Source organism: Dermochelys coriacea, chromosome 4 (assembly GCF_009764565.3).
Source record: "Dermochelys coriacea isolate rDerCor1 chromosome 4, rDerCor1.pri.v4, whole genome shotgun sequence".
Taxonomy (NCBI): domain Eukaryota; kingdom Metazoa; phylum Chordata; order Testudines; family Dermochelyidae; genus Dermochelys; species Dermochelys coriacea.
The window spans coordinates 98,078,100-98,095,417 of NC_050071.1; the positions used below are offsets into that span (position 1 = coordinate 98,078,100).

General features: G+C 39.0%; 1 protein-coding gene across 1 annotated transcript in view; it reads left to right on the plus strand.

Moving 5' to 3' along the window:
* The window catches only part of ATP8A1 (ATPase phospholipid transporting 8A1), a 262,923-nt gene that overhangs the window by 174,074 nt on the left and 71,531 nt on the right, over window positions 1–17,318 (plus strand). The window contains 4 exon segments of the mRNA XM_038400205.2: window positions 326–509; window positions 611–721; window positions 15,576–15,650; window positions 15,777–15,899. Of these exon segments, the coding sequence (XP_038256133.1) occupies window positions 326–509; window positions 611–721; window positions 15,576–15,650; window positions 15,777–15,899 (493 nt within the window).

Below are 17,318 nucleotides of genomic sequence, written 5' to 3' on the forward strand. Positions count from 1 at the left end.
TGCTGTTGCGATTTTCCCCTTTACATTTTCTGACTTTTTAATATTTTAACTATACAGCCTTAATGCTGTATTAATGCAGATTTCTGCATTTCATAACAGGTATTTTAGTGATGTTTGGCATATGTATGGGAAATTCAATCCTACTCTAATCTTGCTGAAAAATCCTGTGAATGTGTCTTTGAGGGAAGTAAAAAGAGAATTTCAATGACAGATACTGTATTTAACCTACTTTATTGCCCTATAGCAGAACAAAAAATATTTTAACATAATGTGCATTCAGAATTTCCATGTCAGGGTTTGTTCTTTTTCTTTTTTTTTTTCAAAGGGTGTCTCCTCTTCAGAAATCTGAAGTGGTAGAAATGGTAAAAAACCAGGTTAAAGTAGTAACACTGGCAATTGGTGATGGAGCAAATGATGTTAGTATGATACAGACAGCACATGTTGGCGTTGGTATTAGTGGAAATGAAGGGCTACAGGCAGCTAATTCTTCAGATTACTCCATAGCACAGGTAAATCATTATGTTGTAAAACATATTAAAACAAAATACTTTTATATCATGCAACGCTGATCAATGTACATGTTTTTAAAGATATTTTTCATTGTTTGCAGTTCAGATATCTGACGAACTTGTTGTTGGTTCATGGTGCTTGGAACTACAACAGAATAGCTAAATGCATCTTGTACTGTTTCTACAAGAATATAGTCCTTTATATTATTGAGGTAATGGTACAGTATATCAAATATTAGCCTTTCAAACGCTTTATTTTTAAAGTATTTCTTAAGTGTTCAAAGATATTGCATGATTTTCTAAGGGAGTTTAAAAATAATTTCAGAGTTATCACTCAAAGTAAAAATTATTAATAATGAATAGCTTACTTTGTTTTAAATTGGATTTCATTTGATTTTGTTATGAAAAAAATATATTCTCAGTGCAAATCTTTCTCATTTACTTTTGGGTATTAATATTGCATTGTTCCTATTAAAATGATCTCTGTATAACAAATTATTATTTTCTTTTCTGCTCCAAATCAGGCATAGTGAGGATCTGAGGTCTAGTGTCATGTACCCCAAGAGACTACCTATCTACCAAGCTGTTGACTTTTCTGGGGTCTGTCTCTCTGTGGGGTTATGTTCATACTTTGAACTGGAGGTGTAAGTTCCAACTTGAGATATATCCACACTTGCTGTGATCAAGCTAGTGTACTAAAAATAGAGTGTAGCTGTGGTCATGTCAAGTACATACCCATCCAAGATACTACAGATGTACTTGGGGTGGCTAGCCCTTCCCACCACCACTACTTGTGCATGCAGCATTTCTATTTTTAGCATGCTAGCTCACTCAGATCTAGCGTGGATATGTCACCTCGAGCTGGAAATTACACCCCCAGCTTGAATTGTAGACATATCCTCTCTCTCTATCTCTCTCTCTCTCTCTCTCTCTTATTTTTCATGGAAAAATTCCAAAAGCTCTCAGTTTCATCCTGATGGAGAACGGGAGAATTTTAGAAATCTCAACAAATTTTGCAGGATTGGAAATTTTGCAGGTTTCAGAGTAGCAGCCATGTTAGTCTGTATTCGCAAAAAGAAAAGGAGTACTTGTGGCACCTTAGAGACTAACAAATTTATTAGAGCATAAGCTTTCGTGAGCTACAGCTCACTTCATCGGATGCATTTGGTAGAAAAAACAGAGGGGAGATTGATATACACACACACAGAAATGAAACAATGGGTTTATCATACACACTGTAAGGAGAGTGATCACTTAAGATAAGCCATCACCAGCAGCGGAGGGGGGGAAGGAGGAAAACCTTTCATGGGACAAGCAAGGTAGGCTATTTCTAGCAGTTAACAAGAATATCTGAGGAACAGTGGGGGGTGGGGTGGAGGGGGTGGGGAGAAATACCATGGGGAAATAGTTTTACTTTGTGTAATGACTCATCCATTCCCAGTCTCTATTCAAGCCTAAGTTAATTGTATTCAGTTTGCAAATTAATTCCAATTCAGCAGTCTCTCGTTGGAGTCTGTTTTTGAAGCTTTTTTGTTGAAGGATAGCCACTCTTAGGTCTGTAATCGACTGACCAGAGAGATTGAAGTGTTCTCCAACTGGTTTTTGAATGTTATAATTCTTGACGTCTGATTTGTGTCCATTCATTCTTTTACATAGAGACTGTCCAGTTTGACCAATGTACATGGCAGAGGGGCATTGCTGGCACATGATGGCATCTATCACATTGGTAGATGCGCAGGTGAAGGAGCCTCTGATAGTGTGGCTGATGTGATTAGGCCCTATGATGGTGTCCCCTGAATAGATATGTGGACAGAGTTGGCAACAGGCTTTGTTGCAAGGATAGGTTCCTGGGTTAGTGGTTCTGTTGTGTGGTGTGTGGTTGCTGGTGAGTATTTGCTTCAGATTGGGGGGCTGTCTGTAAGCAAGGACTGGCCTGTCTCCCAAGATCTGTGAGAGTGATGGGTCGTCCTTCAGGATAGGTTGTAGATCCTTGATGATGCGTTGGAGAGGTTTTAGTTGGGGGCTGAAGGTGATGGCTAGTGGCGTTGTGTTATTTTCTTTGTTGGGCCTGTCCTTTAGTAGGTGACTTCTGGGTACTCTTCTGGCTCTGTCAATCTGTTTCTTCACTTCAGCAGGTGGGTATTGTAGTTGTAGGAATGCATGATAGAGATCTTGTAGGTGTTTGTCTCTGTCTGAGGGGTTGGAGCAAATGCGGTTATATCGTAGCGCTTGGCTGTAGACAATGGATCATGTGGTATGATCTGGATGAAAGCTAGAGGCATGTAGGTAGGAATAGCGGTCAGTAGGTTTCCGATATAGGGTGGTGTTTATGTGACCATCGCTTATTAGCACTGTAGTGTCCAGGAAGTGGATCTCTTGTGTGGACTGGTCCAGGCTGAGGTTGATGGTGGTATGGAAATTGTTGAAATCAATATACACATATTGTTAGGGATATTTGCACTTTCATGTGCAACTTTAATTTTGGCATTTCATGACTTTACAGTGCTTAGCTTTGCAATCCAAGCATTGTTTTAACATAATTATTCTATGGATTATTGTCGAGATAATTTTTTATTAGAATTTCTATCTCTCCCTCTCCTCCTTTTTCCACAACCTTTCTTTGTTTTTCATTATTTCTCTTTCTGCACCTTTCATCACATTTTTCTCTTAAATGAAAGAGAAACCCAGTGATGTTTACATTTAATTCAAACTTCTGAATAAATTTGTTAGTGTCTAAGGTGCCACAAATCCTCCTTTTCTTTTTGCGGATACAGACTAACACAGCAGCTATTCTGAAACCTGAATTCACAATGTTTGTGTTGGTCAAAATTAGGAAAAACAAGTTTGTCCATATCAGAGCACGGCAAGTTTGTTTGGGGTTTGGGGGGCTTGTTTTTTTTTTACATACATAAGATACAAATTTATACTATTTTAATAAAATCTTGAATGGGATTACATTTTTAAATAAAAATCCTTATTTAGGTCATCACTTGCAAAAATCAGACCTTTCAAATTAGATGCGTAACATTTGACCCTCTGTGTTTGAAAATTTGCCTTAATTTCTGCTTTTTTTTTTTTTTAAAGGCAAAAACTTTATCTTTTTTATGAGGTTTGTCACAAATAGTGCAGCTGTTGGGGAGTTTTAACTTTATAATTTTACTTTATAAAATTTCCTTTAACTTAATTGGATGTGTATTCTATTTAGAAGAAAATATAACAAAACGAACAGTGTGAAAAATTCAGGAGCTTTGAAAAAAGGTCCAAATGAAAAATTATAATGAAAAAATTAAATACAGTCTTATCTACAATTTTCCATACATAAAATATGTTTAAAATGTTACAATTGCAAAGTGAAGCATTCAAGATTCTTTGGGACTTGCGGTTGCTCATCATCAAAATCAGAACGTACATTTAGGTGTCTAACTTTTAAGCATAAAAATTTGAAAATTTTAACCTAATTGGTACATTAATTCTAGGTACAGAGCCCTGCAAACCTGCTGATACCCGCTTTATATCAGTGGATGCGGATATCTGCAGACCATGTTCGTGGATGGATGCAGATCCAAGTTTTCTATCTAGAGCCCTGCAAATCTGTGGATATCCATTTAATATCCACGGACCATGTTTGTGGATCAAATGCGGATACAAATTTTGTTTCCACACAGGGCTCTATCTATGTATCGTATTACTTACTCCAGAGAAAATTAGTTGTCGATTTGTACTAGAAATGTGCAGTGCTCAAGTCTTAATTTGAAAATGCATTATTAATACCCGTTAATGTTAAACAAAATATATATATTTTGTTTAATATTTAAAACTAACTGAAATACACTATATATTTATTTTTAGTTATAATAACATGTAATTTTTAAAAATACATAATGAAACTGTATGTGAGACAAGATCTTTAGATTAATTCCTATGTACCCAACTTTTGCCAGGTAAAACATCTTTTGCAGGTGTTAATGGCTAGTGTCAATACTGTGAATTAATAGACAGAAAAATACATCACTGAATGTCTCTAGCAAGGACAACTGCCAGGCATGAATCTCTTTTCAGTTTTTTGTACTGATCAGGCATGGAAGCAAAAAGTTCAGTGACTACTAGTAAACTGCTATTTAATATGGAGAAATACTATATCAGGAAAATGTGAAGCTTTTGCTGCCATACCTCTTGGAACTTAAAAAATAATACTATGACAGGCAGGTCTGAAAGTTGCTTTAAAATAAGTTTTTATTGGTTGCTGTGGGTTTCACAGATAACCTAGTAAAATCTGCCTTTGTATTTGTTACTATTCCATACTACAGATTGTTATAGAATAGTAATTTTAACTTAATCCTAATATGAAGTTTCATAGTAGGCATTTGTGCGGTGATAAAAAATAATGTCTCACAATGGCCTTGATTTAGCAAACTACTTAAGTATGTGCTGAACTTGAATAGTATTACTCATGTGCTTAAAGTTTAGCATATGCTTAAGTGCCTTACTGACTCCGAGTTTAAAGCAACACCTCCATCCATCCGTTAGGGTTTATTAGCACTTAAACCCTATTTATAGAAATCCATAAGTGGTCTGTAATAACTCCAGTTTAGGGCCCTGATTCGGCAGGTACTTCAGCATGTGCCTACCCTTAAGCATGAGTACCCCTATTAATTTTAGTGGTTCTACTAGCGTGATTGAAGTTAGGCATATATTTACGCAGCTTGCTGAGTAAGAGTTTAAGGCTTTGAGTCTATATTCAGTCCACTAGCATGGATCCCTAGACCAGTGCAGAGTCCCAGACTTCTCATAAGCATTGTGGGTCCATGTTAGCAGTTCTTAATGCAGAATTGGGGCCTATCACCTGATAGAGAACTCAGCTCAGATTTTTTTCTCAGCTATACCACAATTTTATGTTTCTAGATTTCAAAACATAGGGTAAATCCTGTTCCCATTTAAGTCAATGGCAAAACTCCCTTTGACTTTACTGCGGCCAGGATTTTGCCACAGTTTTTTAAGGCATTGCATGTTGGCTAATAATGTGGAGCACCTGTTTTGATGTTTATTAACAGCTTTAAAATAATGACTTTATAAAAGATGTATATAGAAGCTTTTTCTTTTAAAATGAGACAAAAGAAATTCAAAACAAAAAATGGGTTAAAGATTCTAAGGTTCTGGCTTAAATTGAAGAAAGATAAGAAATTAAATTTCGTCTGGAAGCCCAGTCTTAATTTCCCAGTTACATCTATGGGTTGTAGTTGATACAATTTTCTATAAGAGCTTCAATTATACTACATACATTATAAGTTACAATAGAACCCAACCTGTTCTTTTTCTGCACTGCAACTCTTCACACACCTTTTAACTACGAACTTTCACAAACTATCAATAATTCACAAATCTACCTCTCCACTCTTGACTTGTCTTCCATCCAGTCCGCTGTCTTAGCTCCCTGACATTTTCTCCTGCTTTTATGCCCATCAATTTATACTGAACATCATTATAACTGAACTCATTATTTTCATTCCAAATCCCTCTCCACTTCCACCTTTTCTTAATCAGTTTAACATAGCATCCTTCCTTTCACTCAGGCCCATAACCTGGAGCTTACCTTTGACTCCTGATTCCCTTGCCTCACACATCTAGACAATCAGGGTCGTCTTTAGGATTTATGGGGCCCTACACAGTATTATTAAACTGGTGCCCCTATACCCAATGGCAGCCCGAGCCTCAGCCCGGCCGGGGGTGGGGAGGGATGAGACAGCAAAGGATAACGAGACGCCCGGCCCGCCTCACGGGTGGTGGAGAGTCACAGTTCCCCTCAGAGACCCGCCCCCATACCCTCTCCCTCATGCAGAATGGACATGCAGAAGGTACCTAATTAAAAACACTAAATTTGGGAATAAAAAATGTTAGTCTCAGGTTTTTTGATTTCTTGACTTCAAGCCCTGAAGTTTGTCCTACATTTGTTTGCAAAAACTTTGTAGTAAGGGTGAGTCATCTGTCTTGCTGAACACAACATTAAATATTATGGAATACATGATGCAGCTCTTCTCTGTTTTACATTTTCTTAATCAGAATTTCTAAGCTGATTTTATATTTTAAATCTACTCTTAAACCTTCATAAAGTAATCATTCCAGATTACTAAATATTTAACTCACTGAAACAAAGACATTATTTTAAATTAATCAGTCACAGAGGTCTAGTGTGTTCATAACAATGTTCATTGCTTTTAGAAGAAGGGAACACTAATTTACTTTGTGAGATCTCAATAACAATAGACATGTTTATGAAATTTCACCAACTTTAAAAAATATGTTTCCAAAGATTTTAGGCATAACAAAGGATTTTATATCTTACTAAGACACTGATTTTGCTGGAGGGTTCTTTTAAAACTAGTTTATTGGATCGTCAGAAGTAAAGAAAGGGAAACTCTTTGTCCAGCTATCTGGAAGGAAAGGGGTGTTGTCCATTTAACGGCTCTCTTCAATGTGGGAGTGGAGGGAGAGGAGGTGGAGGGAGAAAGGGACGGACAGAAAGGACAGGAAGACTTTGGAAGCAAGTTTTTTTTACTATAGTAATTAAAATATGTATTTTTAGATAAGGGTGGTCTTTTGAAGGATTTATTTAAAAAACGATATGTCTGAAGATCCAAGCATTTAAGACTAAAGATGATTGTGCATCTAAAAATCTATGTAAGGATTTTTTAGAGATGTGATTTTATAATCTTCACCAACTAATGAAATATTTTTAAAGCAAATTTTAAACTAAGGTCCTGTAGACTGACATGTTCTGAGTAAATATTACAGTAATGCATAACTGTTTTTGTAAGTAAATTCAAAAACTGACAGTATATACCTGGGGTTTGGCAAATGCCTGTTAAATGGCTCTTTAACAGTTTCAATACTGTGCTAATAGGTGTGGCAGGCTGGAGGCTTTTTCACTTTTAACTACTAGATCCCCTCTGAAGGAGGACTCACCAGGCTGCAGCAGCCAGCTGTGGGAGCCTGCAGGAAGGGTCAGAACACGGATAGGAAAGCTAGGAGGATGGACGCTAAGACCCAGTTTTGCCCCAAATTTTCAGGTGCCCTACGCAGCTGCATACATTGTGTATGCCTAAGGACAGCCCTGCAGACATTGTCTAAATCTTCTTTCTAGAGTCTACACCACATTTCTTAGACACCAATATCCTGAAGAACAACTTCCCTTCCATTGCCCACATTAATCAGAGTAAAACATGCCTTCCCAAGAAAATGAGTGCCCTATCCCCAAAACAGCTCTCCATGGGTCTTTATGCCCTCTACCCCTTCTAAAGCTGCAGTAAGCCCTGTAGAATGTGTGTATGAGTGTAAGTATAGGAATGTGGCTCTACAGAGTTTCAGTGGGGATCACAAGCAGAGTGTGTGCCTTTTTTTCCAATTTGACATGAAGGTGATTTTAGTACTGATGACCCTATCCTCTCTCTGACAAGCAGCCCTTTTTTTGAGCTGTTGGGAAGTGAGCTGTAGCTCACAAAAGCTTATACTCAAATAAATTTGCTAGTCTCTAAGGTGCCACAAGTCCTCCTTTTCTTTTTGCGGATACAGACGAACACAGCTGCTGCTCTGAACTCTATAAACTGTGAGTCCAAATGAGCCTCCTCAGCTGTCTTACAGATGGAAAGGATTCTACCCCTTCTACTCAGACGTTAGAGACATTCTGTCTCCTCAAACACCATATATCATGGAATTTGTGATTTCTCTCCCCACCCTGGAGGGGAAGGCAGGATTAGGTAGCTACCTCAAAAGGTTCTCTTCCCAGTCTATATCCGTGGATGAAAACAGCGCTTTGGAACCGTGTGGTGCCACAGAACTTCTGATGTATTTTACTCCTGTGTCTCTCTGCATGCACAGAATTCATGGCCCCCGCAGATTTCTTTGCTTACCCACAGAAAAATTACTTCTGACAGGGAAGCAAAGGGAAGCCGCAAGAACGGTCATGCGCACACTCCCTGGCAGTGCAGACAGGTGGGTTTGGGCACCCAGAGAATCCAGTAGAGACTTAACTCACTACTTGGGGAGATGGAGGGGGGCTGGGTAGTCATGTGTATGAGAGAGAGAGAGAGAGACTCTGTCCATCTCGCTCACTATTGCAGCACGCTCAGCGTGGAGGGGCAGGGCTTTTGGGTATTTCTGAAGAAGTAGGCATAGGGCAGGCTCTGTTTCCTCTGGCAGAGGAGAATGTACCAGCCTGCCTGCTTAGTGAATTGTTCCTATTGTTCTTAGTGAATTCCCCGAGGCATATAAAACTGGTGTAAAAATTTTAAGGCTCCTTTACATTGCACATTGCCAGAGTGGTGTAAAGGACAGTATGGCCTTATAAATGTTTATGGTGCTTTAGTGATTAGAACTGGTCTAAATTGTTGGACTGAAAAAAATTCCTATCAAAATGTGCTCGATGAACTGTTTGCTACTGACCTTTTTGGAGATGATCAGTAGCCAGTAAAAATTGTGAGTTTGAGTCCCCAGCCCTCATTTGCTCTTCAGTTGCCTATGATGTAACTCTGAGTACATGGCTGCAACATGGCTGCATATATTTGTTGACTAATAATTAGAAGTAAAGGGTCAATACTAGCTATATTACTATTAGACAAAGGGGGTTTGATGATTTCCCCCAATGCTCCCCACTCCCATTCTCCATCCATTATATTGTAGTTTAAATAAATTACCAAAATAATTGAAACTAGCTGGATTATATTGCATTATTTTGACAAAAAATATGCAGAATTTTAAAATATTGCGTGCAGAATTTTTAATGTTTTGGTGCAGAATTTAATTTTTTGGCACAGAATTCCCCAGGAGTAATTTGTACTGAACATGGAGATTTGACCATGATCTGGCCCAATTTATTATTTTCTTCAAGATTTTTCTTCTAGGACAGTATGGTATTTACCTGCCTTGAAAAATGATAAATTTTAGGCCTAAACAAGATGATAGTGTCATTTTAAAAAATCTCTTAATACTTCTATTGTAAACCTAAATAAAAATTAGGGTTTTATGGATTTTAAATGTTAAAATCTTAAAAATGCTGAGTGGGACTTATATTACAAGGAAACAACTATATTAATTTACAAGGAAACAACAATGGTAATTTGAAAATTAAAAATGGATTTAGCATGTTTAAGGAATATAGAGGGATCTGGAAATAACTTCAGAGTTGGAATTGTATTCTAAAATTTATTTAAATTGGGGCATAACATTTTGTTTTCTCTCTAAAGGTAAGGAGGCAGTCGATGTGAAATTTCTCACAGGCTTAGGTTTTATGCCATTTGAATTCTCTGCATAGTGTTTGTTCAGTTTCTTTTCATAATTTTTTAATAGTAAATCTTTGAAATAAGACTCTGGCTAAAGTTTTCCCTTGGCAGTTGTACTTTTCATTGTTGACTGATATCTCTTTAAAAACAGTACTTTGGTAGAGAAGGAGATCCTGAGTAGATCTGGTGCAACAGGCACAGGTTTAAAAAATGGGTTTAGGGTCATTTTTAGTTGGTAGTGAAGCACTGAAAGTTTGTGCTATGCACACAAACCTGCTTGTTGATTGGGGCTAGGTGCATATAAGCCTAACTGATGGAGGGAAGCAGCTGAACATAGAAAATATCTTCTTCCTCAGGAGTTACACTTTTCTGTCAGGTTTTATCTTATCTTATCTTTATCTCAGGGTTCACTGGTAGCCGCTGGCACACAAAGGTTCATGTACTGCTGCCAATTGATAAAATATTCTTAATTAGTGGCTGCGCTTCTGTCACCACTTCACCCAAGTCCCCATTTCCATTAAACTTAAAATAACCCTAGGAAATTAATGCATAAAAAAAACTAATTTGGAAGCAGCTAGGGTTGCTGCACAGAGAGCATGCCATGACATAAATCCACAAAAGCAAGTACAGGAAAAGGTAAACCACCTTACGGAATATACTCTCTATTCTTCCCCTCACGAGTCACCCCTCTTACCATTATCACAGGTACCATATGCCACAGACCAGGTATAACATTCTTAATTCTGTCCCTCTAGAGATGTGCGCCTTCATTCACTCTATTTAACTGCTTTTCTGTACACACACCTTGACTAAATTAGTTCCTCTCAACATAACTAAACCAAACATCTGCAGCGAATAAAAATAAAAAATAATAAAAAATAATCTAGTAAAAGGATATATGCAGAAGGGTAAAGGGGGGCAGAGTTAAGGTTGTGGGCACATGTACAGTTGTGGTAGTTTTTTTGGCTTGGTTTGAAAATCTAAAATAAAACATGTGGCATATGCATTGTGATACAGTCTTTATGTGATCATATACAATTTGTTCTTTGGAAACCCTGCCTTATTCAGTACACAGGATGGACAGTGTATGGCACAGAGGCTTGTAGGAAGGAAAATTATATTCTGTTTTTTTTAAGGCACTGGAATAGGACCAGGAGAACTCAGTTCCATTCCTGGCTCAGCCACAGACATCCTATGTGATTCTGATCAAAACTATCTAAGGCCCTGATTAAGGAAAGCTGAAGTTTATCCGTATTTGCCGACTTTGATGGGACTTAAGCACATACTTAAGTTCTTTCATGAATACAGATGTTTTCCTTAACAGGGGCTACACTGCCTACCTATAAGAGGACCAAATTACATTTTCAGAGGCAGCTTTAATTCTAACTGTAAGAGTTTAGGTAGGTGTGATTCTCCCTTGCTGTCGTTTCTGATGGAGGCCACGCCTGTTTGCTGTACACACTCCTGAAACAGGCTAAGTAAATGGGGAAATTAGTCGTCTCCAGGTCCAACCCGTAGGCAGGGTAGATCTGCAAATAGTTCAGGGCCCCAGGCCCTCAGCCAGGATGGGGCACCACACAGTCAAAGGCTTTAACCCTTAGTCAAGGTAGCTGCAAGTGGTTTGGGGGCCCAGGCCCTTAGCCAGGGCAGGGGCCCCAGCAAACAGTCTGGGGCAGGGGTTGAGCACCCAGCGAGCAGTCTAGGGCTCCGGCAGTGATTGAGCACCCAGCGAGCAGTCTGTGGGGCTCAGGCAATGGGTGTCCGAGGAGTGCAGGCCTCCTGGCCTAAGGAGGGGGAATACTGCCACCCCAAGAGTGGGATGGCAGGAGGGAAGCAGGCCTGCCCAACTCCATCGCGTCCCAGCCCAGGGCCCTAACAGCAGCAGAGTGGTCTGCCACTAGGTCAGTGAGCATTCCCCCACAACACACTGACCGTATCTCCAGTGGCACCTCTGGAGTCTGGTTGCCCTGGGCTGATTCCTGTACTTCTCCCTCGGGTGTACCTGCATTCAAGGGTTGTCCTCCATCTCCCAGGGATACACTCTGAGCGTCCTCTGCGTCCTGTGTGTTGGGTAGTCTCCTCAGGACAGCCGAAGTCTTCCTTGGGTTCCGGCTCCAGCAGCAGGCTGGAAGCATCTGCCTCCTTGTATGCAGTAGGCCTTTGAAGGGGAAATCCTTGAGGCCAAAGAACTACTTTTCCTTGTCTTATGAAATTCCGTTCAGGTTTAGGTGAGAACTTTTGAAAATAATTGTTTTCCTGTGCACTGACTGAGAGAGGGATCCCGCCCCCCGTGGGGGGGGGGAGAAGTAACATATAATCATGTAGTTAAAGACTGTCTCAGAACACAAATGCACAAGGGAGTAGAATTAAGGTTGTCATGGCATCCTAAATTCTGGCATTTCCTGGCTTTCAGATGCTTGGTTTTGCAATCCAAATACCATTCCTTTAATATATGGTTTTTGTATATATTTATATTCAACTGCAACAATGACTGCATAGCACATTAAGCTGGCGGGGAGGGGGTACCATCGAGTGGTTTGCTGGATGAAGGTGTGCATCTCTTTAAGGGGTAGAGAGACGTGGAGTGATTTTGCAACAGCTGCAGAGCAGGTCAGCGTGGGGATGCTGTCTCATCCCCCCAGATGACCAGAACTGTGCATTTGGGACAGGAGAAGCTCTCTTTCACATGGACCAGGTGGAGCAGCACCCACCCTTTCACATGTGGAAGTGGTGAAATATCAAGTTTGGTCAGGATCTGCTGTGGGCACTGCACTAGTTGCTTCTTTCTTGGGGAGCTGGGAAGGAATTTTTTTCTCACTTCCAGATTGCTCTAGGTGAATTAGGGGTTTTTTCGCCTTCCTCACAGCAGGTTTGGAAGTGGGAGAGTTTGCTTGGGGGCAACCGTGGAACAGGAGTTAGGCTATGATGTCACAACTCATTATGTTGATGCAGGGTGGATGTCCAGTGCAGGTACTCCATAGGGAAGGGATACAGTGATCCGATAAATGGATTGATAAAGGATTTAAAGCAGGGGTGGGTAAACTTTTTGGCTGGAGGGCCACATCGAGGTTGCGCAACTGTATGGAGGGCCGGGTAGGGAAGGCTGTGTCTCCCCAAACAGCCTTGTCCCCGCCCCCTATCTTCCCCCTCCCACTTCCTGCCCCCTGACTGCCCCCCTCAGAACCACCAACCCATCCAACCCCCCCTGCTCCTCGTCCCCTAACTGCCCCCTGGACTCCACCCCCATCTAACCCCCCTGTCCCCTGACTGCCCCCCCGGACCTTCTGCCCCAACCCACCCCCGGGACCCCACCCTTCTCCCTGTCCCCTGACTGCCCCGACACCTATCCACACCCCTGCCCCCTGACAGGCCCTCCCATGACTATCCAACCCTCCCTGCTCCCTGACCCCCTCCGAACCTCCACCCCATCCAACCGCCCCCTGTCCCCTAACTGCCTCCTGGATCCCTGCCCCTTATCCAACCCACCCCGCTCCTTCCCCTTTACCATACCACTCAGAGCAGCAGGAGCTCGCAGCCCTGCCGCCCAGCCAGAACCAGCCACGCCGCCACAGTGGCCAGTAGGAGGAGCGGGCCAGAGCGCTGGCAGCTCCGCGAGGTGAGGCTGCAGGGGAGGGTGGACAGAAGGGGAGGGGCCTGGGGCTAGCATCCCCAGCCGGGAGCTCAAGGGCCAGGCAAGACTGTCCCATGGGCTGGATGTGGCCCGCGAAACATAGTTTGCCCACCTCTGATTTAAAGAAAATATTAAAGGAGTGGAAATGGGGGTTTGGGGCTCCTATGACTGGAACATCAGAAAGCCAACCCCCCCTTCCTTTATATCCCACCTTAACCCTCATTTGGTGGGAGGAGAGAATGGTAAGGTCTCGGCAATGGGTGGGCTGTGAACCAGAATGCGAAAGCGGGAGGGCTGACACAAGCCCCCCAGTTATATATTGAAATGATCATGGAATTATCTGCACTGTACACATTTATCTGCTAGCTACTTCCATACAGTTCCAGCAATGCCAGACAACAGAAAGAGAGCCTCATGTATTAATGCAGTAAAGTGTAGTGGTTTTGAAGCCTTCATTACTGAAAGACAACTTGATTATATGTGTATTATAAATTCACAAAAATATATTCACATAGTCCATACTTGAAAAATCAAAAGTCAAAATATGCTACATAACAGACATCATTAAAATCTGGCTTGTCGGCTATCATATACTGTTGTTCAGGATATGGGTTAGTCTGTTTGCTTGTTTTCAAGCAATAGGTTGAAATATTAACCGTATAAATAGCAAACTGAGTTTAAGGACATTAATTAATAAAATTAACAAAAGCAAGGAATTTCAGTATTAAAACTGTCCATAATTTATCCTATGGTATGATTTTTGTGTCCCATATTGTTTCAGTAACTGGCCTCTGCAAGTAAATGTGTTAAAGATTGTTTTAGTCTGAATTTCTTTGCTGAATGGTTCACAATTTTGAGATTAATTAAATTTAATTTTTGTTTGGTAATAGTTGCTACTTTGTTTTCTTTTCCATCTCATGAATCAGATATTTGTTTTTATGTGTTCAAGCATTCCCTCCTCTCATGATAAAAGAAGATCTGTTTGTTCACAGGAACTGGTCATCTGGAGGCCAGCCTGGGTACATACTGATAAATGGTAAATTTGTAGAAATTCATGCTACCAGAATGAGGTTAAATGAAACATGAACTCTGGCAAAGTCTATGCCACACTGCTTCTAAAATTCACATGACCAACATGTCAAGCTTTTTTATTAATCTTACTGCTGATTCGCTATCTGTACTGATTCAGAAAGTTGGGTTTTGTTTTGTTTCCTCATTAAATTTAATATAATGTTTTATATTTAAAATAGTATAAATGTTAATATTATAAGCTGCCAAACATTTATTAGGTTATTTTTCTGACCTTTTCATAAAATACAGAGCCTTAAATTGTGAATAGAAATATTATTTAAATAACACTTAATTTTTACTGTTAATTTATATTTTAAATTATATGTGATATAATGAATAAAAACATAAGCCCCAAATTCCATAAGCACCTGATTCTTCATTACCTTACTTACATTGGCCAGTACCTTATTCAGAGAGTACTCCAGTACTGAGTAAAGTACCAGCTAAATTAAGAATGGCAGAATTATACCCTAAAGAATCTAACTTCATGTGAATCCATGTGCAGTAAGGGATAATACTAATGTGAGAACAGTTTTCTAAAATACTCCTCTCCAGTACTCTAAAGTATTTTCAAGTAAGGTTCAATTCTTGATTTTTTTGCTGTAATGCCTGGTTGTACAATGAGTGCCATGCGGGAAAAAAGTCTACCCATGCAGTTTATAGTGCAAAATCAGGGCTTAAATACAAAATTATAGGGCAAAATTATTTGAACTAAAATATATCAGTGTGTTATATTCTTTACTATTATTCATAAGAAAATTACATTTTAGCTGTAGATATAAACACAGTTACATGAATAAGTCTCATGTGAGGCACATCAGTGTTTCTGAAACTAGCTTTCTTTTAGAAAAAGGTTCAGATTTAGACAAAGAAACAGAATTGCTAACATATGTGACTAGTTATTACCCGTCATACTGCTCTGAACAAAATATCAGTTGAGATTTATCAGTAATTTTCAGGGTTGAAAAAGGTTAAAATATTCAGACCTATTTAGCGAATGTCCTAAAAACATCCCTTTAATAAAGCAGAGCTAAAGTGTATTTTAAAACTCTTTGTAGAACATATAAGTCACATATCTCTCTTCCTTTTCAGAGCTGGTTTGCTTTTGTTAATGGCTTTTCTGGACAAATTCTTTTTGAAAGATGGTGTATAGGTCTTTACAATGTGGTAAGGTTTTGGGTTTTTAATGCATTTAATTCCTATTTTTTTTAACAATTTTTATTAGTCTCTTGATTCTTTATGAAGTTTTTAGTTCTCCAGCTCCATGATACATTTTTTTTATTTATATGTTAGATGTTTACAGCTATGCCACCACTGACTCTTGGAATATTTGAGAGATCCTGCCGAAAGGAAAATATGTTGAAATATCCAGAATTATACAAGACTTCTCAAAATGCCCTGGACTTTAACACAAAGGTAGAAGACAATTGCATTAAAATTAGAACAAACTTAAATGCACGGTGGTTATCCATTTTATTCCTGTGCCATATAGTCTCAAAAAGTTAAAAATGGAGGGTTGTTTTTTAATATTCCCGTCAGTTTTCAGTGACTGGAAATCATTGTCTATGAAAAGCACAAATCTTATTTATCCAGTTTTTTATATACTGGCAAACATTATTTTAAAAAACGGTTTGTTTTTTGTCTGCTGATAATAAAGCTGTCTCCTTCAGGCAGAAGTGATTTGTCCTTTCGGTCCTCAAATCTTATGTACTTGAACTGTTGTGTGGAAATGGATTACTGACCCATGTGGAGAAGTAGAGCAAAGGACAATAAGAGCTGTCATTAAATTGGTAGGCGGAGGAGCCTTATACCATTCTTCATTAATTTTGAGCTGTGAAAAAACATACTAGTCCTGTTTTAACAAGGAATTTAAATTGTGTGTTTGGAGTTAGGTTCAAAGAGATCTATGGATAATACTGGTGGAAAATGCATAGTGTCTATACTGCGAAGACTAGTTTTTTTTTTAAATTGGCAAAATTGAAACTGAAAGTTGGGCTGGTTTTAGAATAAATACAGTTTCTTGCAGATTTACACAAATGGAAAAATAATGTAAATAAAAGAAAGGCAAACTGACATACATCTTTGAAACTGTAATTTTATGAATATAATGAAAATTTTAATTACAAAGTAAGTAAATAATAAGTTTGTATTTTACATGCCATAGAATAGCATGAATCTGAAAACTTTTTAACACATATACATTGATGTGCAGCACCTTTCAGTTGTTATGCTGATTTGATTTATACACACACACACACACACACACACATGTCTATGCGATCTCAGATAGTTTAAGTATACATTGGGGTAACCATTATTAAAGATAGAGACATCTAAATTCTCAATTTATGATTAGCAATGTCTCCATATATTTGGTAATATATACTGTATGATATAATGTGACATGGTCAGATCCCCAACTGATGTAAATTGGCATAGTTCTGTTTAAAGTCAATAGATTTATACCTATTTAAACCAGTTGAGGAATTGGTCCACTATATATAATGTAACATTAAGTTCTAAGCAATCTTTGTTAGGACTAGTATGTGAGAATTTTTTCCTCTTACTCTTCTTTTTTTTTCCCCCAACCAAAACTGAAAGTGGTTGGTAGGAAATATTTTTAGGCTATCCACTGTGTCATTGTAACTCTTTTAAAAATATATATAAGAATTGCATTTTGGTCACATGATCCATTAGTATGGTTGTGTTATCACCTTAATATGATATTAGTGAGACTAGTACTGATCGAATTCTAAAACATTCCTGTATGTATATGGGAATTGTATTCATTGATATTATTACTCTCTTTCTACATACTGTAATGGTCAGTACATA